The 25242-nt window shown below is 44.6% G+C and overlaps 1 protein-coding gene and 1 long non-coding RNA gene across 3 annotated transcripts in view; one reads left to right on the top strand and one right to left on the bottom strand.

Moving 5' to 3' along the window:
- LOC139764552 (uncharacterized) overlaps positions 1 to 25242 on the top strand; it is a 482407-nt gene that overhangs the window by 37768 nt on the left and 419397 nt on the right. The gene's annotated exons all lie outside the window — the stretch shown is intronic.
- LOC139766775 (bone morphogenetic protein 10-like) overlaps positions 1 to 25242 on the bottom strand; it is a 195978-nt gene that overhangs the window by 16592 nt on the left and 154144 nt on the right. Inside the window, exons 1-3 of one of the 2 annotated variants that reach the window (XM_071695696.1) lie at positions 7858 to 7997; positions 5794 to 6033; positions 3850 to 4032 (exon numbers count right to left, since the gene is read on the bottom strand). In XM_071695696.1, coding sequence (XP_071551797.1) covers positions 3850 to 4032; positions 5794 to 5952 — 342 coding nt within the window. In that variant the 5' untranslated portion in view covers positions 5953 to 6033; positions 7858 to 7997. Of the gene's footprint in view, positions 1 to 3849; positions 4033 to 5793; positions 6034 to 7857; positions 8020 to 25242 lie in introns of those variants that run through there. The other variant, XM_071695703.1, reaches the window with a different exon arrangement.

Here is a 25242-nt window from a genome sequence, read left to right as displayed (position 1 = left end):
AAACTTTGTTGAGAATCGTTAATCAAGTGGTGATTCTCTGATTTCCAATTGTGTCTTGAATGATCGTTTACATAAATTTACCAACCATAGATGTTAAGTGAATTGGGTGATAGTTTCTAGGCAGGGCTTTTATTTATTTATTTATTTTTTTTTTTCATATCGGCGATACACTGGCAAACTTACAATCCTTTGGAGCTTTTCCCATGGCAAGTGACTCGTCGAAAAGAGCAGTAAAGGTCTTAACTGTCTCATTTTACCATTTTATTTACTTTCATTCCATTTAGTGCTGACGGTATATCTGGTATATCTTCAACATTTATGCCCCTGTGCTGTAGTACGCTTTTCTCTCTCAGCAATGAAATTGGTTTCGAAACATGGATTTTATCTTTAATCGTAAACACAGCTGAAAAAATTTATTTAAGATATTTGCCAGGGTTTCATTGTTTTGAAAAAGGTCAGTTGACTGGGTAATGACTCTCTTACTTCTTGCATATCCATAAAATTCCTCTGGGTTTCTTTTGTTATTTTCACCAATATGCACTTTATACTGACGTTCACTTTTACATGTAAGTCCTTTGGTTTTTATATCTAGATTTACAGTTCATTCCATCATGTTGGTCTGATTTTATTATGCGCTGCCTTCTTAGACAACAGACACTTTTTATGTTATCGCTCCATCATATCGGCTCTGATTTAGAAAGAATGAAGAAAAAAAAAGACCATCTACTACACATTGGCACGTATGTTTCCTCTACTTTGAGAGTTTGCTGAGGCTTTTCCATACTACTTCCATATCGTTTTTTTTTTTTGACGGTATCATCGCGGAATTGCCTGTCAACAGCAATGCGAAGATTATTAAAAGTATCAAATGAAAACTCTGGTAATTACTCCAGTACTTTGTGGTTCTAAGAATGATTGTTGTAATGGTACTTGTCAATCAGTCAATAGCTTTATATTCTCACACATTGCATGCTTTGCCAGCAAAAATTTATAAACAATATTGACCAAGGGAGCATGATTACTGATGGACTGTCTTGATTTTACTGGACTGGGGAAACTGTTCACCAGTGGTCACCATATTCACTGGTCAGTGCTGTCCTTGTTGGATCATATTCACTGGCCAGTGTTGTCCTGGTTGGATCATACTCACATGAGACTATAGTCCAAGGGAACAAAACTCAGCAGTGAATTTTGTCTGAAGGGATAAAGGAGCATTTGTTTTATTCATGTGGAAGACTCTGGACTTATCGAGGTTCTTGACACACAGTTGATAGCTGTAAGGCATAATGGCCTTAGACGCTAACCAGAATAGGAATTGTTCTGTCTGTCACAATTGTCGTATATGGCGCCGCCTGTCGTAAACGTCACTCCTGCTGGGCAGCTGACACAGTGGTCGAGCGCATGATGCAGCAGCTCAAGTACACGACCTCCTCCCATACCATACGATGTGGTGACCAGACGCGCAGTGGAATGGTCTCTACCCATCTGTCTTGTTTCCCACTTCGTAATGTTGGTTCCCGCCTCACCGACCCTGCTGGTTCCCAGTTCATGTATAAAAGTTGTTCACACTTCACCCATTGTTACCATTCTCTTCCTGCTTCGATGGTATTCACTTCACCTGCCGTGTTGGTTCATGCCTCACTTGCCAAGTTGGTCGGTCTGTTAACTACCATGGTCCCTAATTTGACACGGTGGTTGGTCCTTAACCATGTATTTTTTTCCTTTTCTTCCGGCTATTGTGCAGGCTGACCCTCACTGACAGTGGTAGCTGGTCACTTCACTTAGAATGCTGGTGGGATCTTAACCTACTGTGCTGGCTGGTTCCTCACCTACCATAACGGCGGGTTCCTTACCTACCATACTGTCGGGTCTTTTTCTTTCGCCTACAAGGGCGGCTGATTCCTGATGTAACATAAGAGATGTAGTCTTGCCTGACATGCTTGTAGGTTCTTCACCTACCATGTTGGCAGGTCCTCTACTCCTACCATGTTAGCTCGTCCTTCACTGGCCATGCTGGCAGGTTTCTCACATACCATGCTACAGACCCTCTTCTGCCATGTTGATAGGTCATTCAGTCCGACCATGCTGGCTTGTCCCTCATCTACCACACTAACTGGTTTCTCGTCCATGTGTTGGTTAGTTCCTTTGCACTACACACAAGCAAATACCCTTTCTACCAGGGTAGATGGTTCCTTACGTACCATGCTAGTTTGTTGCTAAACCCACGGTGTTGAATGGTCTCATTTATCAAGCTGGCTGTTCCCTCCCTAACATGTTGGTGAGTTAGTACACATTAGCTGCTCCTTTTACAAATGGTGGTTGGTATGAAGGAGCCTTTTGCTTTGCTGTCTTGTATACTGTGGTGGATGGGATGATCATTCTGCTTTGTTATCCTGTCTTCATCGATAGTGGTGGATTTCTGCTTTACTGTCCTGTTTCCATCTACAGTAGTGGATAGAGAGGAGCCTTCTGATTAACTACCATGTCTCAGTCTACTGTGGTGGTTGAGGAGCCTTCTAGGTTGCTAACAGATTTGGGCCCTCGTCTGCACACTCCTACGAAGGGTTGTGGAGCCGATGAACTGTTGGTCAATGACCTATGGACTCTGACTTAGACTGAGTAGACGCTCTGACAACAACGCACCCTTACCACACCATCACGTACTATCACCACACCCGTCCTCTCTGACCACCACACCTTCCCTCAACACCACTACCATTACCATCCCTCCCAGGCAACCACATCTTGAGCGGCAGAATGGCATTGTTCAGTGGTGTAATCACTAATCCCGCCATTTTTCATCTTCATACCTCCCATATTGCCGGCTCAACCCTCCCACTCTTTAGTAAAATATTTTTCTGAAAATACATCACCCAGCAGCCAGCATTTTGTCTTCTGATAAGGAAACTGATGAGTTATTGGAAACTGTTTACGGCATGTTCCTCGGCGTGTGTGCAGACTGGAAGTAGACGGGACCACTTTCTTATAGTATAGATTATCCTCTCTGTATAGATTAGAAATCTAGGTGATTTATGTTACTGTCCTCCAGTAGATAACCTCATCGTAGGTCATGTAGTCTTATGCTAATCGCCTTTCTTATGGACTCCCGTGTCGTAGACCACCTTATTATAATCATGGTTGTATGAAATACTTGTCTTACTTTTAAATAAGAAATCTTTAAGTGTGATAAATGATGTATGTGTCCATAGTACACGGGATTGCATGAGAAAGGAAGATGAGATTTAACGGTCGAAGACGAGGTTATCTGATGAAAAACTGAAACTGTAACTGAAATCCCTGAATAGATGGAGAGAAACCTCTAGATCGGAAGGCTCCTCCCTGCCCACCACTCCCTCCGGCACACAGCCGCCAGGGAAACAGTAAGGAAGGAACGCCATGTACGAAGGGAATATTATGACATAGAAAATTTTCAGAAATGATGTATACCATACCGAAATTCCCTCAAAATACCATTTTCTTTTTTTTACTTGGCATGCAGACAGGTGCGTCCCTAATTATCAGAAAAGGTGGCTTGTACAGTCCGTCTCCTACAGTGAGGACTGGTCTCTTTCTTGTCATAGGGACTGATCCATCACCCCATGTTGACCAGTGTCACTTACCATGTAGGCGGGTTCATTCCTATAATGCTGACGAGTCCCTCACCAACATGCAAGCGGGGCACCCACTACCATGCAGACGGGGCTCCCACTACCATGCAGACGGGGCACCCACTACCATGCAGACGGGGCACCCACTACCATGCAGACGGGGCACCCACTACCATGCAGGCGGGGCTCCCACTATCATGCAGGCGGGGCACCCCCCATTATGACGAATGAAAGGTCTTACCTTGTTCCTATGGTAGTCGGTGTATTCGTGTGAGATCATGAGGTTGAGCTCCTGGCGTGCCTGCTGGCGGTGCCTGACGGTGGAGTAGAGCAGGAGGAGCGGCTCGCTGTCCGTGTTGGGCATAGTGGCCACGTCCATGTCCCCTCCCTCTCCTGCCGTCGAGAACACCGACTCTATGTGGATCTGCGGGAATGGTGTGGATTAGCATCGTCACGCCCAGAAGTGTGGTGGAAGCTCCAGTTGCGTGCAGAATGACGGTATTTCGTCCTTTTCAACTGGAAGCGTAAACTGTATGTAACTGTACAAAGACCTTTTATCACATTTGGCGTTTAGATTATTAGGCTTTGTACCAAGTGTTCACTCCGAGAATTTACTTGTTTAAGTTTGTGTCAGAAATGTAATTTCCACAGAGTTTTGTCATACCCCTCGCTTGAGAGCAATAGGTCCCCACCACACCACACCACGCCACACCAGCTTCACTGTTCTCGTTATAGTGAGACAAGACTTGCTATACCAAGCGAGGTGCACCACAAGGCCTGGCTGTTAGTACAAAACCCTTCGATTCCGACTTGTGAAATGAGGGTCGCTTATCTACCTGTAAAACCTCGGAGTTATGGATGAATATTGATGTTGACCCGAGCCATACCTGCCCTAGACTTCAGTCCTTAGCTCAATGGAATTTCACAAATACGGATACAGATACCCCCGTTCCCCTGTATGGCAGCCAAGTTTATTAACTATTCCTTGCTAGACAGCCATTGGCGGCTTTTTGCCGGTTTCTGGAAGTTGGGCATTATGCAGGGCGCGGCGGGCTCTGTGGCGCCAGGGCTGCGGTCGAAGACGTCCCGACGTGGCGGGCGTCGCCAGGCTGTGAGGCTGGCTGGACTGGTCCGCCTCACTCCCACGTGTGTCAGTCGTGTGAATATCACGCGTTTAGGGAGAGTGGAAGCAACATAAAGACAATAAGAGGAGGAAGATAGTATTCTGAAGGCATACCAACTTTTGACACGGTTCTTGCTGGTGAGGCAAGAAGTGAGTTCGAAATCAAAGATGAGATTATTTCATATGTGGAACTACAAGGACGCTGACAGCGACTGAAGAAAAACTGGATGCCTTCGATTGGGGTCGGTGAGGGGAATGTTAAACATCAGACTGGACGATTTTGTAAGGACTGAATATACAGGGGCCGGGTTTGAACAGCTATTAATCAGCCCGCGATTACGAGGAACAGGACTGTAATGACCTGGTTCAATATAGAGGGTGGGAGACAACAGAGGACTCGGAGGGGCGTTGATATACATGGGAGACGGGCTATTGGTAAGACCAAGAAGACGATGGCTGGATGGTGTGGCCTTCGGCCTGAGGGGTGTGTAACTCAACGTGAGCTGCTGCGCGGGACCTAAAGTATGAGAAACTCTAGGAAGAAGGTGGCACAAGACCTAAAGGGGTGCGAAAGTCAACGCGAGAGAAGCGAGAAAGATAACAAGGTGTGAGGGATGCGGAACTCGGCACAGGAGAAGCAAGAGAGGCGGCGTGGGATCTGAGGGGGTGCGGACCTCAGCGTGAGAGAAGCGAGGGACGTGGTGTAAGGTGTGAGAGGTGAGGAACTCATCGTGAGAAGACCGAATGGAAGATCTTGGCGGCATCTTGCAGGGAAATAACTGCGTATTTTGATTGAGAAAATTTTATACAGTCTAGAGCTGTTGCTCGAAATTGCTTTTTGAAGCCAACTCAGGATTATCATTTCCTTGTGTGTACATGGAGATTTTTTCACATTTTCCTTTTTATACTTGAGATCATTTATGATAAGAAAGCTTTGGTACCGCTTTACTGATATGGATTTCCACTGTGTACAAGATGACAGAATATATAAGTATACATAAAGCAACATCATAACCACATTGTTGTTAATACTAGTGATGGAAGAGCTGAACACTGAGGTACCTGGAGGAGCTGAGGGATGGACGGGTGCGAGAGCCAGTAGTTCACCGCTGAGGTCACGTCGAACGTCTCCCAGGCGTTGTGTAGCTCGTACACGTCCCGCTCGCACACCGTCACCTGCACCGTCTCTCTGTTGCTGGCGTCACGCTGCTTCTCGCTCATCACCTGACCCTTCAGGCGTGATGTCGTCCAGGCTGATACCGCGGTGCTCCTCGATCACAAGACGCACTCGACGCTCCACTCCTGCAAGTACCACATGCATCATGGTCGAGCATAGCACACACGCTGAGCAACCTGGCTCTCTTGACCGGCACAACATGGCAGGTGGTTCTCTGCATAGCGTCATCAGTGTGTGTGTGTGTGTGTGTGTGTGTGTGTGTGTGTGTTGTTGGAGTGAGTGACTATGGGCTGCTGAATGATAAATGAGCCAGAAATCATAACACTTACATTGAACATACATTGTTGCAAACACAGGCGTTAGCGTGGCATGGTTGGCTACTTCGGCTTTAGGCCTAGCGACGACCAGCGTTATCAAAAGGCCTTCAGCCTCAAATCATAACCATCAACCGAAAAAAACACTTGAGTACCTTCTTCAGGTGTTCAGGATAATTCTAATATCGTGCAATACTTGCTCTCACTGCTTGTATGACGGATCGTGACATGGGCCAGAGTGAGTAGACAGAGGTACGATCATTCCCAGTTATATATGATATTTACCTCTGATCAGAATGTGAAACTGGATGTCATCATAGGGGTAAATAACCCCTCACTAATTTTTTCTTTGTCACTTTTCGCATGGCGTTCCTGTTGGAGGAACGCCTGTGCGAATAAGGTTCACCGCATCATGTAGCACATTCCAAAGTTGATAACGGGAGACGAGAAGTCATATCATACGTATCCACTGTCGAGAAGATAACTGGCAACATCTCGTCCATCTGGATAAGAACCCAGGAATGTGATATGTTATTTCGTTACTACGAGATGGTAAATCTTGCAATGGTAAGATATTAACCCTTGTATCGCCAGACCATTTATTTTTTACCCCTCTTAATCAGCGAGCTGTATCTTGTACAGACAAGAAGCGTTTCTTTTAGGAGATACCAAACAGTAGGTCTTGGTAGACATTGGTGTGCTGTTTCCAAAGGTGAGACCCAGGCAGAGAGAGGCTTCCTTTCTCATGAAAACAGTCATATTAAGAGCGACTTACCCCTCAAAATACCCAGTGATTCTGTCATGAATTACCGAACATATCACTTTAGTGTCTATTTCATTTACACATGGACGTTTTATTGTAGAGGTACAGAGTCTAGAATCTCTTATCGTGGAGGATCATCGATTAATATAATTTTGTTTTGAAGGAACCAAAATTTGTCTGATGGACCAGATGGAACACTGCAGAAACTACATGACTGGAGGAGTCTGGCGAAGGAACGCAGTGGCGTCCCGCTGGCCACAATCGTCTCAAGCATCGACGATTATCATAACCAGGTTAGGATCGTAAGTGTTTCAAGCAGCAGATAGCTGGCGCTTCCTGTCAAGAATCTCCATAGTCGTTCTTACAGTCATATAAATTGATGATCCACTGGACTATACGTGTAGCACTAATTATCTGTCTACAGAGCAGGTTATTCAGAGACGTTTGAAATTTTGTTTCGACGATGATGGAGCAATATTGCACAAACAGGACACTGGCGTCTAACATAACAAAAGAACTTTTTCATTTATTTTTGATTACCTCAGGACTGATTTGTATGAAAGCGTCCTGATTACCCTGGACCTTTATAAAGTGCTGCGTTACGTCCAACTGCTGTGACGCACGACACAGACTATAGAGAGAGAGAGAGAAAAGAAGAGTGAGAGAGAGAGAGAGAGAGAGAGAGAGAGAGAGAGAGAGAGAGAGAGAGAGATAATAATCTTTCTTTTTTATACTTGTTCGCCGTTTCCCGCGTTTAGCGAGGTAGTGCCAGGAATGGACGTAGAGAAGGCTTCCAGGTTGACTCAGGACACAGACTAACAGAGAGATGATGACTCACGACACAGACGGGGTACAGGCAGAAGTTGACCTACCTATATAGGTGTACTGGTCCCTGGTGATGAGGGCGTAGAGCCTGAGGGTGGCGCTGGTAACCCGCTCCTGCCGCGGCACCGTCACGTTGAAGAGCAGGGTGTGGACGCGGACGGCGGGGTTCCACCCGTGCTCCTTCCCGACCCTACCGACCACCGGCGAATCTGCAACAATCAGAGAGGATTATAGTCAAAGCAAAATACAAGACAAACAATTTTCACAATCATGTAAGTTTATGAAAATATATACGTTTACCGAACGGTTGGGACAGTGAAACGTGACCCCTTGCTGTACCGTAGGGACAGTGAAGTCTGACCCTTGCTCTACGGTAGGGACAGTGAGCTGTGACTTGGCTCTACCTTAGGGACAGTGAGCTGTGACCTTTGCGGTACAGTAGGGACAGTGAAATTTGACTAACATGGCCTACTTGTGGATGTTGGCCATGACGTATGTCTCGTTTTCTTTGTCTTGAAATATGGTTTTCAAGCTGTGAATGGACCGAGCGCGATAACTCCTGGCACAGGTACGAGATCACTTTCTACTCTCGGGTTGAAGTCCCTTGAGCCTCTGTCTCTTGTGTTAGACCAAACGTAACCCGAAAGGTGTTAGATAATCAGGAACTATATCTTGCCAGTCGGGAGGTAGAGTGGTTACTCTGAGAGGCTAATATAGTCTTGGTATCGGGTATGTTGATGTACTCTGATGTGCTGGGTCTTTTGCCACTGTTGAAATATAAATATAAACTACCCAACCGTGGTGTTCATCCTCCTGTTGGGGATGGTTGGTAATAGGTACTTGGTTTTGGCTGGTGTGTGTGTGTGTGTGTGTGTGTGTGTGTGTGTGTGTGTGTGTATAAATTCTACTTGCGTCAGCGAAGCAGTGTCAGGAACAGACAATAAAAGACCTCATTCGCTCACATCCATTCTGTCATGTATAAAGCACCGAAAACTCTTGTATAAAGCCAAGAGGGACAAATGTGAGTGTTCGAATTACAGAGGTGTAAGGTTGTCGAGTGTTGCTGATAAGTTATATGGAAGAGTGGTGATTGAGAGGGTGGTGACGTGGGCAGATCATCAGACTGGGGAGGAAGTCTGTGGTTTCAGGAGTGGTAGAGGATGTATGGATCAGGTGTTTGCTTTGAAGAATGTGTGTGAGAAAGAGAAACAGAAGTATTTGTATGTAGCATATATGGGTCGAGAAAGCATATGATATGGTCGATTGAGATGCTCTGTGGCAGGGGCTATGGTTATATGGTTTGGAAGAAAAGATATTGGGAGCAGCGAGTAGTTCTTATTAAGTGAGTAAGGCACGTATGTGAGTAGGTAGAAAGTACGGGTGAGTGGTTCCAGGTGAGGGTAGTTCTGCAGGAGGGCTGTATATTCTTTTATGGATGGAGAGGTGAGGGTTGTGAATAGGAGAGGAGCAGTCTGCTGGAGGTGGAGAGGCCTGAGAGGTAAGTTGTGTTCTCAGGATACGGCGCTTGTGGCACATTCGAGTGAGAAACTGTAGACGCTGGTGTCTGAATTTGGAAAAGTGTAAAAGGAGTATGTTGAGAGTAAATTTGCATAAAAGCAAGGGTATTAGGATTAGCAGTGAAACGAAACAGGTCACTTGGAACTTGCATTTGAATAGAAAAAAATTTGGAGGAAGTGAAGTGCTTTAGATACCTGAGAGTGGATACGGCAGCAATGGAACTATTGGAACTGAAGTGAGCCATAGGTAGGATGAGGGGGACGAAGGTTTTTGACGCACTGGGAAATGTGTGGAAAGAGAGGTCACAGTCTTTCAAGGCAAGGATGGGTATACTTGATGGTATAGTAGTCCCGTCGGTGCTGTATGTATGCGAGTCGTGGGCCTCAGATAGAAATGTAGGGGATAGGATGAATTGCTGGAAATGAAATGTTTGGGGAGAGTATGAGGAGGGTTGATCGAATAAGAATGATAGGGTAAGAGGGAGATGGAATAGTAAGATGAGTATATTTGAAAGAACTGTAGAGAAACAGATATCACAACGATCAACGACCACACAGTAGCTTCCCGAACTTTACCAGACTTGGCTACTGACGAAACAATTTAAGCCACCAATTTGTGAGGGCAGAAACTGATTTAGTGTTTAGATCAGAACTACAGAGAACTAAGGGCACGGTGTGAAGAAAGGGTCAAGTTCTCATAATCGATTTAAGAAAATCATGAATCTGATATCTTTCGTCTTTCCTTTTTCGATGCTGGGAAGAAGAGTAGGAGACGGGAGAAAAGCTAGCTTTGGCAGGGAAAAAACAAGAAGAGGTTGATCCACTGCCAGTACTGGATATGGACCGAACAGATAGAAAGCTGGATGTGAGAGAGCTGAGTGAGGGAAGAAAACCCGCATCCGGTTAGCTAGAATATCGAATTCTTATGTCAATTTCTACCTCAAACTTTTGTGATATCAAGGGTTATAACAAGATTCTGCGAAGACCCTTAGAGGGGGGGTCACCAGAAATTATCAACGTTGGAGACAATGTCATCGATAGATCTTGCGAAAATTGTATTGCTATTCAGCGAAAAGACTTTGAAATTCATTATGTTCCAAAGACTTTGGAGATGGCAGAAGTTTGAAGTCATTGAAATATAACAGGATGGACTGAACATGTGGGACTTCCTGAAGTGGGCTGTGGTGAAGCATTCATGCCAGCTGAGAGAAAAGATTTTGGATCATAGGCAAAAGCAAATCATACAAGTAAACACAGAGACCAGGTCATCACCAGGAGGAGGAGGAGGAGGGTAGTGTAAAGTCCGCGTGCTTGGCTTGCTTCCAAGGAGAGGAGTGGCTTCTAGATTGTTCGAAAGATAGCTGGAGGAGACAAGAGAAGAGACACGGTGACTCAGGAGGTCAAGGAGCTTCGAAGTCGTCCAGAGTGGAGTTAGAATAAAAAGTTGGGCATTAATGGTAAGAGAAGCAGGGAATGTATCGTCAATACGGAAGTGAAAAGGAAAAAGGGAGAAAATTGATGAGAATTTTGTGTAAAGACCAGACACATCTGAGGTACATGGTTTGTTCTTACCTGCAGGACATGAATCTTAAAACTAGGAGTCCTTTCTGGTTATGCGCACAATATCTTGAACCCTAAAATCGGGTCTGTAAGTGTTTTTCTCAGTACCTTATGCGTGTAGTTGAAGGCTGTTTTTATACTGACCAATAGATTGTGTGTGTGTGTGTGTGTGTGTGTGTGTGTGTGTGTGTGTGTGTGTGTGTGTGTGTGTAATCAAGAAGAAAGATGACTGACTCTACTGTTGACTCCTAACTTGCTTAAGGTCTCCATGGCTATAAAGAAACAGTTGAATCCAATTTAAGAGAAAGATCAAATGCCAACGTTGGCACGTTAGTATCATCAACATTATGCGATGTGAGTACATCAAGGGGCTGGAATCCATAGGGGTAATCAAATTATCATAAAACTGTCTCGGCTGGACCCCAGTTTTTGTGGAGATGGATCACCCGTCAGAAGTGGACCCGTTTCCACGATCATATCAGCGGTGGATGGCAACAAGTGCCGGCAATCACTCGATCTGGCTCCCGGGCCACACCCTCCGTCCAGGACATAAATCATGAATGGAAACTTTTTCGGTCCCTTAAAACTCTCTCTCTCTCTCTCTCTCTCTCTCTCTCTCTCTCTCTCTCTCTGTTTTATAGGAAGTGCGTCGTCCTCTCAACAGTAGGTTTTGTCAACATGGTGATGTATTGTCGTGTTATATTGTGATTATCGTAATTCCGTGTTGATGACCGCCATTGTCAGGTTATTCGTGACATTCTTCCACAAGACAATTTAACACTTGAGCTCAGGTATGTATACTCATTATGAGTGTTCGTTTATTGCTCGTTATCATCACTGATTTGTGGTGGATTCATCATTCGAGATAGTGGACGATTCTGTTTGGTATATCATGCGTCACTTTTCCTTCAGCAGAGATGAAGCCGCCGTCTGTGTCCTTCATTTTGTAATGTTTATCTGAGTAATTGTAGTCATGTGCCACGACACCTGCCTCAGTGTTCTGCATTCGAGATCTCTATTCCTTGGCTCATATCATAGGTCCTCGAGCGCATCTGTCACCTACCGGAGGGTCGAGGCTCCTTCACTTATCCCAGCCTCCTGATGGCGTTCATCACCAGGTCATTCAACTTTTAACTCCGGGACCTTAGCAACGGATTTCCCCTGCAGGGAAGTTAGATGGGAATGGCTGAATAAAGCTTGCATGTCACTTAGTAACTCGCTTTGCTTGAGCATAAAATCTCCTTCGCATAATGTATGCCATGGTGTGCTGTATGCTGTGGCTAAGATGATCAGCACCAGTGAGGTAGCTTCATCATCATCATCATTACAGCTGCTGCTTCCTCTTGTGATCTTTCATGATAAAACGTCTATTTTAGTTTTACGTCCAGACCTTCGCGAGGTGTTTCCTGCAGATTTTGGAACAAACTAATCGTGATCAACGCATATGTCCTCCACACACGTTGTTGAGCAGTGTGACTCAAGACAACAATATGCTCGGTAACATTTGCCCCGAAAAAGTTTTGGTCAGCAATTTTCTGCTCAGACACGGACCTTTCTAACCAGAATTGTAAAGCATACAATACCACCACCATTTATTTGATCTTCGTATATACGTGACCTACGCAATTGAAGGTCATGAAGGTTGAGTAAAGAACGATCAAGTTCAACCGGTCATTAGTACTAGACCTTAAAGTTCCTCTGTGGGGTTAAAAAGTACGTTAGTTTGTTTGTGTTGATGATGATATATAGCCACTGATGTAGATTGTAGAAAGAAATGAACACGAAGCATCGTGTAAGGTCTAGGAGTTCGTTCACACTGATTTCCAGTATGAAAATGTTGCAGGTATAGTCTGATGGAAATCCGTAGTGCTGAGTGCATGTTGAGAGTCCAAGGCTGAAGAACCCTTCGCAGAAGGATACATCCCATCTTGTCGTATCCCACTGGACTACAGATCCTGATAAGTTTATCTAAAAAACTAGAATTGCTCAATGGGTTGGTGGCCTGTAGTTTGGTGAATGATTTGCTGTGGTCATTCGTCCAAATGCCTCGGACAAAAGGCAGACTAAGAGGTTTCTGCAGTAAAATGGATAAGATTCGGATGTGAGGGAGGGAGGTGTTTAGGGCGTGAGTGCCCAAGGGTAAGTTGCCCGGAGATGGAGGAATTGTCTGGCTGGCGAGTGTCTGGTGAGCGGTGGTCCAGTAGGGAGTTCTACAGAGATGTCCTATTGGAGCGGTGTTAACGAGGCTGGGAGTCCTCGGGCTGGACATATCTCTGGTGAATTAACTAGGAGAGGTACTGATGGGAAGTTAAGCGGTGAAAAATTGTCTTACGGCGAGATGCGTGAGTGAGTGGTCGTCTGTTCCGGAGTTAATGGAATATTGTGCATCTGGGAATGGTCTAGAGTCGCATATTTTCTTGAAGAATTATCCTTGGGATTGTTTAGTGTTGCATTGTCGAGAGGGAGGTAGTCCCGGTGGAGGGTATACCATGGACAGCTGCTGATGTGTTCCCTAAGGAGGTATCTGAAGGGAGTTTGTCTCTTAAAGAACTGACCACAAGGGAGTTGCCTATTGTGCTGACGGTACTCGAATTTAGCGGCTGACTTGCTTCCTGCGTCCGGCTGACTTGTCTTCTGCGTCCGCCTGACTTATCTTCTTTCTACTAGGTTCTGTAGGAAAACCTCGAAATTCCCGCTAGTGTCTCAGGATTGACGTAGCTATATTTCTGGCGCACTAAGCTTGGGTAATTAGTTATGCCTAGTAAAGTTAGCATTTATGAACTACGATCACAAATACTTGTCACAGACACACGAGTGGAGGCTCCACCAGTGCACAACTCCCTCTAGGTCTTGTACAAACAGGCAGGTACACACTATAACCGCCGTCTACCACCCACACACCAGTACTTACTGCCACCCTCACACCATTATTGTCCCTCACCCACATATCACTTCCTTCTGCCATTGACTTCCCCCTGGCCTGGGGCTAACCTTATCCACAGTGCTTGCTGTAGGCTTCATCTTAAGACATAAAATGATACTTTACGTTTTATGGTTGTCAATGAACCAAAGTGGAAATATACCTGCTATCTTCTTACTGATGTAGTATGCAAGATTTACTTTGTGGAACGCGAGCGTTTTTCTCTATAGGCATATTATTACTTGATAACTTCCTCTGAAAATATTTGCGGTTGGCACGTGGAGTAGATGATGACCTGCCGTGTCAGACTCACATTTGTTAATGAAATATGAATTATTTATATATCTTTTTTAAATCCCGTGTCCCTCTCTACCTGCCTCAGTACCTGTCAAGCCTACCACCCGCAGCAGGGTGATGCTGGCCTAATTAATCAATCGAGGCAGCTTACTGGAGGAGGAAGCTGAACGATTCTCTTATCTCCCGTCGTGTCTCCGCCAGAACCAAAAATAACTCGCTATATCTTGCCTCTGTACGTGTTTGTATGATTAACTGTACGAGGAGGGAGTGTTACTCGAGTGGTGGCTCATCTCTTGAGCTTTCCTCTACGAATCGTACAACTCCTTAAATTTTTGTATGCTGTCTGCATGCACCATGTCCTCGATCATCTTATTCCATTCATCCACCGTTCTCGTGCTGTGAAAATACTTCTTTACATTTTTTGACGTTTCTTGCTTAATTTCATGTTGCGTTCTCTGGTTGTTTTATCCCTACATCTCTCGAAGAACCTTACACTCTGTCATCGAACTGTTTTGAAAACTTGATGGTTGTGATCAGTTCACCCCCCAATCTTTCGAGGGCGGGTAAATTTAAAATCTCCAGCCTCTCCCTGTAACTCAGCTCTCTTAACTCTTCACCATCTTTGTTTTTCTCTAAACCTTCTCTTTTAGCTAATTGGTGCTTTTTAGAGGCGGTGATCAAACTTGAAAAACATATTCTAGTTTGGTCCTTATGTAGGATATGAACAGCTTGCCAAAAGAAAGTTTTCCTCCTTTACCACTCTCCTAATGTAGGAGTCTGGCGACAGGTTAGGGACGATGTTAAGTCCAAAGTCACTCTTACACTTGAAAGCCTGAAGATTATTTACTTCTAGATAATAATAATATTGAGGACTTCTTTCACTCTATCTTCTTCTCATTACCTTGCATTTGTTTGTCTTGAATTTTATCACCATGTATCAGACCATCTTTGGAGACTGTCCAGGTCCCCTTTTTTAAGTACATGCAATCGTGTTTGCTTTTCACTCCTTTCATTACCTTTGCGTCATCTGCAAACAAAATCAAGTAGGAATCCATCCATTATGGCTAGTCATTCATACGGATCAAGAAGCGTAATGGTCCCAGAACAGAACCATGGGGTACCCCACTGGTGCCCACCAATCATTTGGAGAAGGTTCCTCAGACATTTGTCATTTATACTTTCCTACTAAGATAATTTTCTCTCCATAGAACACCTTCATAATCAACATCCCGTACAGTTTAGTGTCAGATGCTTTCAGGCAATCAAGAGAACATTATACCCAATCTTCGCTAGTTGTCTAAGACAGAACTCGCTTCACATAGAAATTTAAAACATTCGTTAAACATGAAGTTTCCCTAAAACCATGTTGCCTGTTACTTTGCCATGTTTATCCACTTTAGAAAGTTGCACCTTTTGCTTTCTGAGCCCAGCCTGGCCTGTGGGGGTAGGAGACCTCTAAAGACCACCAGGTATACATCTCGATTAACTTTTTTCCTAAATCATAGCTCACTCTCTCGTAGAAGTGAAAGACGTTTGTTACACATGATCCTTTCCCTGAATATGTTTCTCTTGCTTTGGTGGTGTTTTCTTTGCAAGTAGCATTTGCTCTCTGACTGCCTTTTCCAAGACTTTACAGACCATACTCATCAGAGAGACTGATCTGTAGCTCAGCACAACTTCCTGGTCTATATTTTAAATGACAGGTACGACGTTTGCCCTCTTTCACTCCCTCAGGAAATTACCTTCGTCCAGGGACATATTGAGCAACATTTCAAGGGGCCTTGTCAAGTGTATCTGCATACTTTGCTAGCACACAGGGAGAAACTTTTATCAGAAACATGAGTCTTACATGGGTTGAAGCGCTTTTTTTTCCATGATTTCTTCCTTATTCCATCTCGCTTGAAACACTTCACTGTGGAAACACTCCTCATCGGTAGCCTGCGCCCCTGGCAGATGACCTGCGCACGCTCCCCATTAGATGTTGTATATTGGTACTGACTCGCCATCCACATCCTGTTGTTGTTGATGCTGTCGTCAACTACACTCAACTCAGGTTGATGCTGTGGTACACAGTCGCCAGCCACGCGCTACTCTGTGGACCCTGTGGCACTCTCTTGCAAGCCACGCGCTACTCTGGTGGAGCGCTGTAGTACCCACTTGCCAGCCACACGCTACTCTGGTTGATGCTCTGGTACTCACTCGCCAGCCAAGCGCTACTCTTTTGGACGCTGTGATGCTCGTTCGCAAGTCAAACGCTACTCTGGTGGACTCTGTGGTAGTCACCTTCTGCAGGAACAACCCTGTTCCAGTCGTTGTGAATTTCATCAATAACTGATAGTGTTTATGTTCTCCTCGCCTGTGTTAATGCCTCCCTGCATATTTGTATGTTTCAGCCTTTGTCATGCGATGACGAGTGTGTGGAAGGAAGAGGTCATTGTCGGTAAGGGTAAAGATGGGTATTTTGTCAGTACTGTAGTCCCAACTGTGTTGTGTGGGTACTACTCGTGGCCTTGAATGCTAGCGTGACAAGGTAAGAGAGTGGTGTGTTAATAAGCAGAATATGATGGAGGAAGCTCAAGAGGGTGTGCTGAAATGGTTTGGACATATGGAGAGGATGAGTGAGGGGACTGACTAGGAGGATGTGCATGTCAGAAGTAGAGAGAGAGAGAGAGAGAGAGAGAGAGAGAGAGAGAGAGAGCAAGGGGGAGGGGAAATCCGAGAAGGAGATAGAGGGATGGGATGAAAAAGGCTTTGAGTTACTAGGACCTGAACATGCAGGGTGGTGTGGGGCGTGCGTGGTAAGGCGATACCTGAAGCGATAGGGTATACATGGGACAACGTGCTGTCAATACGCTGAATCAGAGCACATGGACTGACAAACGAAAGAAAAAATAAACACGGAACGCTCACAAACCGGTAAACATGAAAACAAGTGCACTTCATAGCCAGGCAGATACAATGATAACTTTACACACTCTGACAAACAAATGAAATGACAATGCCTCTCTGATACGCAGCCACAGAAACCACTTCGCACTCATCGATAGACCAACAGGATTCAACCTCTCGATACAGTGACCGGCAACTGTGATAACTTCACACACTCGCAGCCAGATGTCAAGATAATGTCATCCATATCGACAGGTACACATAATGATAACTCCACACACGCTGAAAGGTTGACGTAATAATGGGTTGGAAGATATAATGACATCTGCACAGTCTTCAAGGAGTGGCAGATGTGAGGATAGGGACGCACATGCGAAATGTTAGACGTAATGATAGCTACGCACACATGGACTGGCATACATGATGACCAGGTACACATGAACCGTCTTACACCATGGGGACTATAAAGTACACGTTTGAACTACCAGACGATATGACAGCTATGTACCGGGGTTCCAGACAGGGGTAATCACCAGGGTAGTGGGTGCCACTAACCCGGGTGGTGATGAAGCTGTACACAAGTGGACTGGACGAAAAGATAGCTGGGCACACATGGAATTGGAGGCATAACGACAACAGTTTAACATATCGACGAACAGACTGTCTTGATTTTGTGGCACTTTCAAGACCCTGCCCCTCGAAATAGATGACTCATTTTCCCATACATTTCCCAGTATGTACTGTCTCTGTACGAACATTTCTTTTGTTGAACACCATGAATTACTCTAGAATTCCACATCCTTTGTCGCACTTCTTGCTAATCCTGTGCCCCTCTCTGTAATCTATTTCCGTGCGTACAAAGAGCAGTCCGCTTTTTGAAAAGAGACAGTGGCATCCCTCTCCGTATTTTGAAGGAGTATGCTTCTGAACTTGCCTCAGTGCTCGCTCTTCTTTTCCTGCATCAGCTTTAAAATTCTTTTTTCTTTTTCACCTTTGAAGTGTACGTTGGTACAGCCTATCACAAGGAAAGGGAAATAATTCTTACCATTCCATCTACCGTCCCGTTGCTATGACTTCTAATCTTTCCAGAGCCCACGACCTAAAGTTGAAAAAAAAAAACCTCCTGCCTTATGTAACGTCTGTTGAGTTCTGGTAGTGAATCACACAGGTAGGGACCTACAGGCGTACGGTCTTGTTGACACAGGCCACCATACACACACACACATTCATATAACCGCCCATGTTTTTCAACCTGGGACTTGTTACCAGTTTAGTGAGCAGTTAAGGCGAAGGTATTTTTGCTTAGCAAAAACAAATTTGTTTAACAAATTTTATCGTATTTGTTGCGAGATTTTAGTGTAGTCAGGATTTACTCTGGCAGACAGATGTTGCCCAAATGTTGGCCTCTGTAATGTTTATGCCAACCAGAGATGTATCAAGTGCCGTCCGTACATCCCTCGCTGCCACGTATACCGAGAAAAGTGAATATCTAAGTACTACTCATCTCTCGGACAGCCCGCTCGTCCCTCCTGGTCGTGTGAAGTGACGGACGAGTCGGTATGACTCACTACCACTAATAAAACTGTAATACATAACCCAGGTGAACTTAGCAAACCTGAGTGTCGATGTCGAGCCAGTGTCAGCTTGTGGGCCTCACTTGCCAACCTCGACGTATCTGGTCGTGGCACATATCTCGCACGGTGAGGAGAGGACCGAGGAGCCGGATAGGTGATCTCTCCGTCTGTCAGCTTCTTTGATGGGCCTTAACTCTCACCTCCATCCACTCCCGTACACGTCCTGCCGGTAACTTGCAAATCATTCTTAATTTTGAAGCATAGTGGTAACCTCGTATGTCTGGCGGAGCTTGAGAGTGTGACCGATAAACAAAATGAATTCACTGGGGCTACGAAGGCGATAAGACGTAGGCCAACGCTTTGCCTTCAGTAAAAACGTCGCGGAAGAAATCACGGGGAGAAGGAACTAGGTTTAGTGTTGTCTTGTAGTCCTTATTGGGATGGGGTGGATGGAATGGGTCTTCAGACCCTGAAGACCACCTACAACTTCTCCCATTATATATCTCTCCAACGGTTGACATCAGCCTGATTATTCCACTCCTCCAAACTGCTAAGTAAATTAAATGTCCGGTAAATACGACTTGAGTGTCCGTTTGTGCCAACATTCCCGGAGATCTATATTTGGTGCAAGTCAATATGTTTTGCTTCTTGGTCCCTAACATATTTACCTGGTGTTATTTTAGGATATGACCGACATGTTCCTTGCAGCATAACTCCAGAATATTTAGCAAAAGTTATAAATTCCAGAGCTGTGAGGAAATGTGCGCTATCTTGGGTTGCACGCTGGACTCCTTACCATCCTGGTAACGGCACCTAGGGTCAGTGCCACAGCCAACCCGGTCACTCCCCTGGCCTGATAACGACGCCTGGGGCCAGTGCCATAGAAAACCCTGCCCCTGTCCTAGCCTGGTAACGGCGCCTGGGGACTGTGCTACGGAAAATCCTGCTACAACCCCAGCCTGCTAATTGCACCCGGGGCCTGCGTCAAAACAAATCCTGCCACTACCCCCGCTAGGTAAGGGTACCTAGGCCTAGTGCCACATCCAACCCTGCCCCACTCGGCGTTGACCTGCTGACGATTACTTCGACTTCGGGTAGTTGCTAGGGGCAAGGGTTGCTGGTTATCGTGTAATTTGAAACTTGGGATTCAACGGCGAAGACCTTTATCATCTGCCGGGAGTCACACCTCGGGAGACATTATGATGACGGCGGGCGGCGTGGACGTGTCCTCCTTCCACCCGAAGCTCTGGTTACGTCAGGCCGGGACTTGGGGGCAGCGTCAAGCACCAGTGTACTGCTGACCTCTGGTACATGGCCACCGCTTGATATCAACGGACTGCTGATCTCTGGTACATGGCCACCGTTTGATATCAACGCACTGCTGACCTCGGGTACATGGTCACCGCTTGATATCAACGCACTGCTGACCTCGGGTACATGAACATTGTCAGAATATACGAGAAAGAAGAAGATTCATTTTACACGAATGGCCTCTGTGTCCCCTCTCCCTGGTCTGCTGCAGGAGAATATTGAAGATGGAGAGTTAAGTGTTGACATTGTTTCCTGAGCGACTGATAATACATTTTGGGCGACAAAGGCTCACAAATGGACCATTACATGTAATGCTGCATTCCTTTATCCCTTCCATGAACTTTATCTCCGTAAGTAATGTAATATTAGATTGAAAAGAGAAAGATCTCTCGAGGCACGAGAAAATCATAGATAGAATTCAAACATTATCTCCGAAATGTTAGACTTTTTCACGTAGGAAGGGATAGCAAGTCTGTGATTTTGAAATCCATAACGCTGGGGACCGGTCGATTAAGACAAGGTCGAAGGCGGGGGTTACTCGGTGGGTCAAAGGGAACCTCACATTGGAACCATGTTTGCCCATACACGACACACAGCTCGCATCTTTTCTCACATGTATGACGGACGTGAGTGAAGCTCACTACCCGTGTTACCACGCTGCCTGCCAAAGAAAAAGTTTCATTTTCATATCAATGTTGGCAAGTGTATTGAGTCACAACATTGCTGACTTAGCAAAACAGTAGCAAAACACGAGACGCACATTCGTATGTCAGGACTTACCGGGAGCAGCCAGCAAAGGAGGGGACTAGAGCCAAGTTTGGATACGGTGAGTCAGCTGCCAGGAAGCCATTAGTATCACTTAGCTGTCAGGAGGTTTGTCAGTCAGGTGGGTGACATCAGCCCTCAGCGTCAGCGTGTGTACCCTGTACATAGCAATGAGAGACCTGACAACGCTTGTATCGCCAGTACCTGCTAAAAACGAGCGGAGCCGCTAACCGGGCTACCAATACGCCGCCCATGTCCAAGACTGTTGCACACCTACCTCTTCCCCTTTAGCAGACATTTGACCAAGCATTGTTCCTCGCTGTTACAGCCTGCGTCTCCGGAGTACACTTTTTAGCATCTCAGAAGTAATGGGGTTTATTATCTTGCCAGATGATGTTATCAGCTTTTTATATGCATCCAAGGATGCAGGAAGCAGTGATTATAAGTGGCAATACAAGACACGTGCGTGTTCATGGAAACATTTAGTTTGTCTGGAGTGTGAGCGCTGTGTTACCTCTACAACGAACACCTGAAGTTGTACGGAGTGAGTTCCAGCGTCGTCGCTGTCAACACAAACAAATTACGAACACGAGGACTTGAGGCATACAGCAGCTGGCCAGGCAAGTACTACCGTCTTGACTTAGGTGTCTTAAGTGTATGCCGGAACCATCTTACACCCTACGTGTCAGGACTGCTGGTCTTACTTTCTGTCTCATTAAATCTGAGCCACAGAGCAGGTCTTGACATCTGCTGGTCACCAGGAACCGTACACCCATCATCCTTTTTTTTTTGCTTCTAGTCTTCATACTTCATCATTTTTAGTATTTGAAGTCATGTTTTCTCAACAGTTCTTAAAAGAACGGGTTATCTCCTTCCTCAAGAGCTCTGCAGACTACTCTAGTCTTTTTCCTCTCTTCTTAAGGCTTGGCCCGTACGAGGACTTTCGTTCGTGTCTAGAGCCTTTAACATAAATCATAAAAGCAAAAACAAATACATCATCCAAAGTCGCAACTCTGACACAAGTTTCTCAACTGGACCCTTATGTTGTTGAAAGTTTTTCTGTCATTCGAGTTTTCTCCCTGTAGATTTTACCGGCGAATATCAGCTCACTGCCATGTATCAACTTGCGTAAATTAATGAATTATCTACGTGGCTTCGTCCTATGGCAAGTACTGCAGCTAGTGACATAGGGGGCGCCGGGGGCTGTTACTACCCGGAGAATGCTATCACTGCCTTATCCGTTCGTACTTTAAACTCCTAACAATTGACAGGCGTATGCAAACTCTTGGTACTTCACGCCATACGAACAAACACAAGTGGAACATTGATATGCGTCTGCAGTTCCTGCTGGCAGTTGAATCAAACAGCGAGTCCAGCGCGGCACACCAACTACGAATAACCCAGTGGTCCCTTCCAACTGCAGTTCCACCACTTACTGCCACCCTGTTTGTAAATTTACAGTTATCCACACCAGTTTATATATATATATATATATATATATATATATATATATATATATATATATATATATATATATATATATATATATTATGAACAAAGTGCTTAGGAACGCGCACCTACATAGAACATACAAACCTCCAAAAGCCATGATCGAATAGTTATTTCCTATTAGCCAGGCCCATAGCCTAGCGGTAGCATTCCCGCCTGAGGCACAAGGGTCCCGGGTTCGATCCTGGATGTTTGAGGTTTCTGTGTTATATATATATATATATATATATATATATATATATATATATATATATAACATACTGAGTGTGAACGAATGGGGCCTTTGTTGTCTTTTCCTAGCGCTACCTCGCACACATGAGGGGCGAGAGGGTTGTTATTCCATGTGTGGCGGGGTGGCGATGGGAATGAATAAAGGCAGACAGTATGAATCATGTACATGTGTATATATGTATATGTCTGCGTGTGTATATATATATGTATACATTGAGATGTATAGGTATGTATATTTGCGTGTGTGGACGTGTATGTATATACATGTGTATGTGGGTGGGTTAGGCCATTCTTTCGTCTGTTTCCTTGCGCTACCTCGCTAACGCGGGAGACAGCGACAAAGCAAAATAAATAGATAAATAAATATATATATATATATATATATATATATATATATATATATATATATATATATATATATATTGCAGGTAAAACCGATTAGTCAGAACTAGTTGTACCTGAGGATGTTGGAGAAAACAATGTCAGGATTATAAAGGTCAGGTTAGGTCAGGTCAGGTTAGGTTTCTTTAGTTCTCAAACAAAACGGTTGTTGAAACTAGTTTTAACGGAAATATTTAGGTAAGATTAGGTATAAAAACACCCCAGTACATTACATCCAAAATTTTCTCTTTATGCGCCTATCAGTTGATGCGTAATATATATATATATATATATATATATATATATATATATATATATATATATAGAACAATTTGATTTACGGAAACTGAATATTTTCATTGAAAAGGCTTGCGGTGTCATTGCGAAGTTATTCTACGGTGTTTGGCTGACCTCCACATACCCTTGATGTGCACTCTCAGATCCCGTGGCGAAATGCCAAAAGATTTTCACTACAACGAGGATAAATATTCATCTTAGTTTTAGGAATGTTGTTGCACGTCGGTCGGTCTCCAGCTGGCCTGCTGCCAGTCGTCTGTGTAGAAAACGTTGTACGTTTGCCTGTGTGAAGACAGGCCCTAGCAACTGGTAGAGAGGTAGTGGTGTTGAATAGGCGCTTGGTACTTCGAATGGTTATATATACTGATGTTTTATGAAATACAAAAGCATAAATTCCTAGTTTTATTAAGTCATAAGATGTTTCTATGCAGCTGTGTCATTGCCAGAGGTATATTGTGTCATGAATTAGTAAACAATCAATATCTTATGATGCATCTTATGCGAAGAATAATTTTTCGCCATGTCCATCCATATCTGCCAGATGTCACCTGGAATGACGTTTACGTTGCAATATATGTGACATGTATTACGGTTTAGATATTGCTGGCCACAGTAAACTATTCCATTCAATATCCCTACAAAAATACTGGTGGTACATGGGACTCATACTTGAGGTACACTTCCGAACGGTTGATTTAGAACGCATGAACAAGAACACAATCCGTCGGCACTGTATTCAGTATTCATTGCATTTTATGTGAAGTAGATCAGGAGAATTAAAGTATAAACTTAATTTAGAATTTAACAGGATGTTAGTTTGTTGTATCGGCAAGATTCATATGTCATGCATCAACTGATCCAACCTAGTATGACCCTATTCTATTATTTAATTCGAGTTAGGTTGGAGCGACTGCAATGTTAGTTCCGTCATATAGGTGTACTTGGGCTACTGTCATCTACGTTCACTGCAAGTTCACCCTCGTCAGTTTCATGGAAATGGTATCCTAATCATGAGAAAGGCTACCAGAATGCAGTCGTTTTTATTCATTTTCCATGTTCGAGGTACAAGATTATACAGAATTAGGTTTCATACTCTTTTTTTTCAAATGTGTGAGATTAGATTACCAATTATTTTTTCTTAAGTGAAAGAGACTGAAGTCGACACAAGATGCAAATTTCCAACATAGTGAAAAGCAAGTACAGCTGATCCACCTGTACTGACCCCGTTTGTTAGAATTCCTACCATCCTCTGATTCAACCGTCAACTGCTGATATATGAACGAAGTTAGAGAAGCTGTATCCAGTGAAAACCTCGTCTGCTCTGTCGATTCCTGGTTGCCAGTGTCGACGGTGCTCTTTCTTGTCGGTAGGTGTCGTGCTCGTCCTTGTGGTGAGAAGAGGACCTTCCTGCCGGGGCCGCGGCACAGGTGGTGCGGCGCGGCGGCTGCGCTTCACCAGGCAGGCCGCTGGCAGAATATCAACGATCCCGTTCCTAGCACATCGCCATTCTCTGCCTGACGCACGGTTGCTAACACCTGCCCTCATTTGATTTACATTACAGTCAGCTCTCGGCAAGACTTTATATAACTCAGGAATTCAAGCGTTTTGCCGTACAGAGTGAATATGGGAAGCAAGAATGAGTGCTGTTTCACATGAAAACAGGCGGACCCGTGCAGAGCATACTTGTATGGCGTGTGTATATAGGCGAGGACGCTGCCAGAGGGCATCAGTATTACCAGAGTGGAGTGGGCATGTGCTGCCCCTCATGAGGACTCCTGCTGTCCTGCACGCCACAATACACCGAGCTAGGCTACGATTTCATCTTGTAAATGAAATTGCTGTCTTCTGTAATGATTATAGTTTTATAACTATGGTCACAATATCATATATAAGTATTAGATAAAATGTGAATGTCAGCTGACATAAAGATGAATGTATCATTGCATTGATCTTCATCACTGTGGGCTTTATTACAGAAGTGTTCACGTCGATGTGAACAATCAGAGAATGAGTGAAACTTCCCTTCAGAAATAACAGAAATCAAAATGACGAACGACGGGTATTATCACGGTTCATTGGGAAAATCACTGACAGGCTCTTCCTAAAGTTAAGACTATGCACTCGATTACCTTCAGAGAATGACTATTGTCATGTGCTTTAGAATAACCGCTGTTGGAACAG

The sequence above is a fragment of the Panulirus ornatus genome, chromosome 4, assembly GCF_036320965.1.
Source record: "Panulirus ornatus isolate Po-2019 chromosome 4, ASM3632096v1, whole genome shotgun sequence".
NCBI classification, from domain to species: domain Eukaryota; kingdom Metazoa; phylum Arthropoda; class Malacostraca; order Decapoda; family Palinuridae; genus Panulirus; species Panulirus ornatus.
The sequence above is the reverse complement of the archived record's forward strand: the minus strand, read 5'-3'. Positions and strand labels throughout refer to the sequence as shown.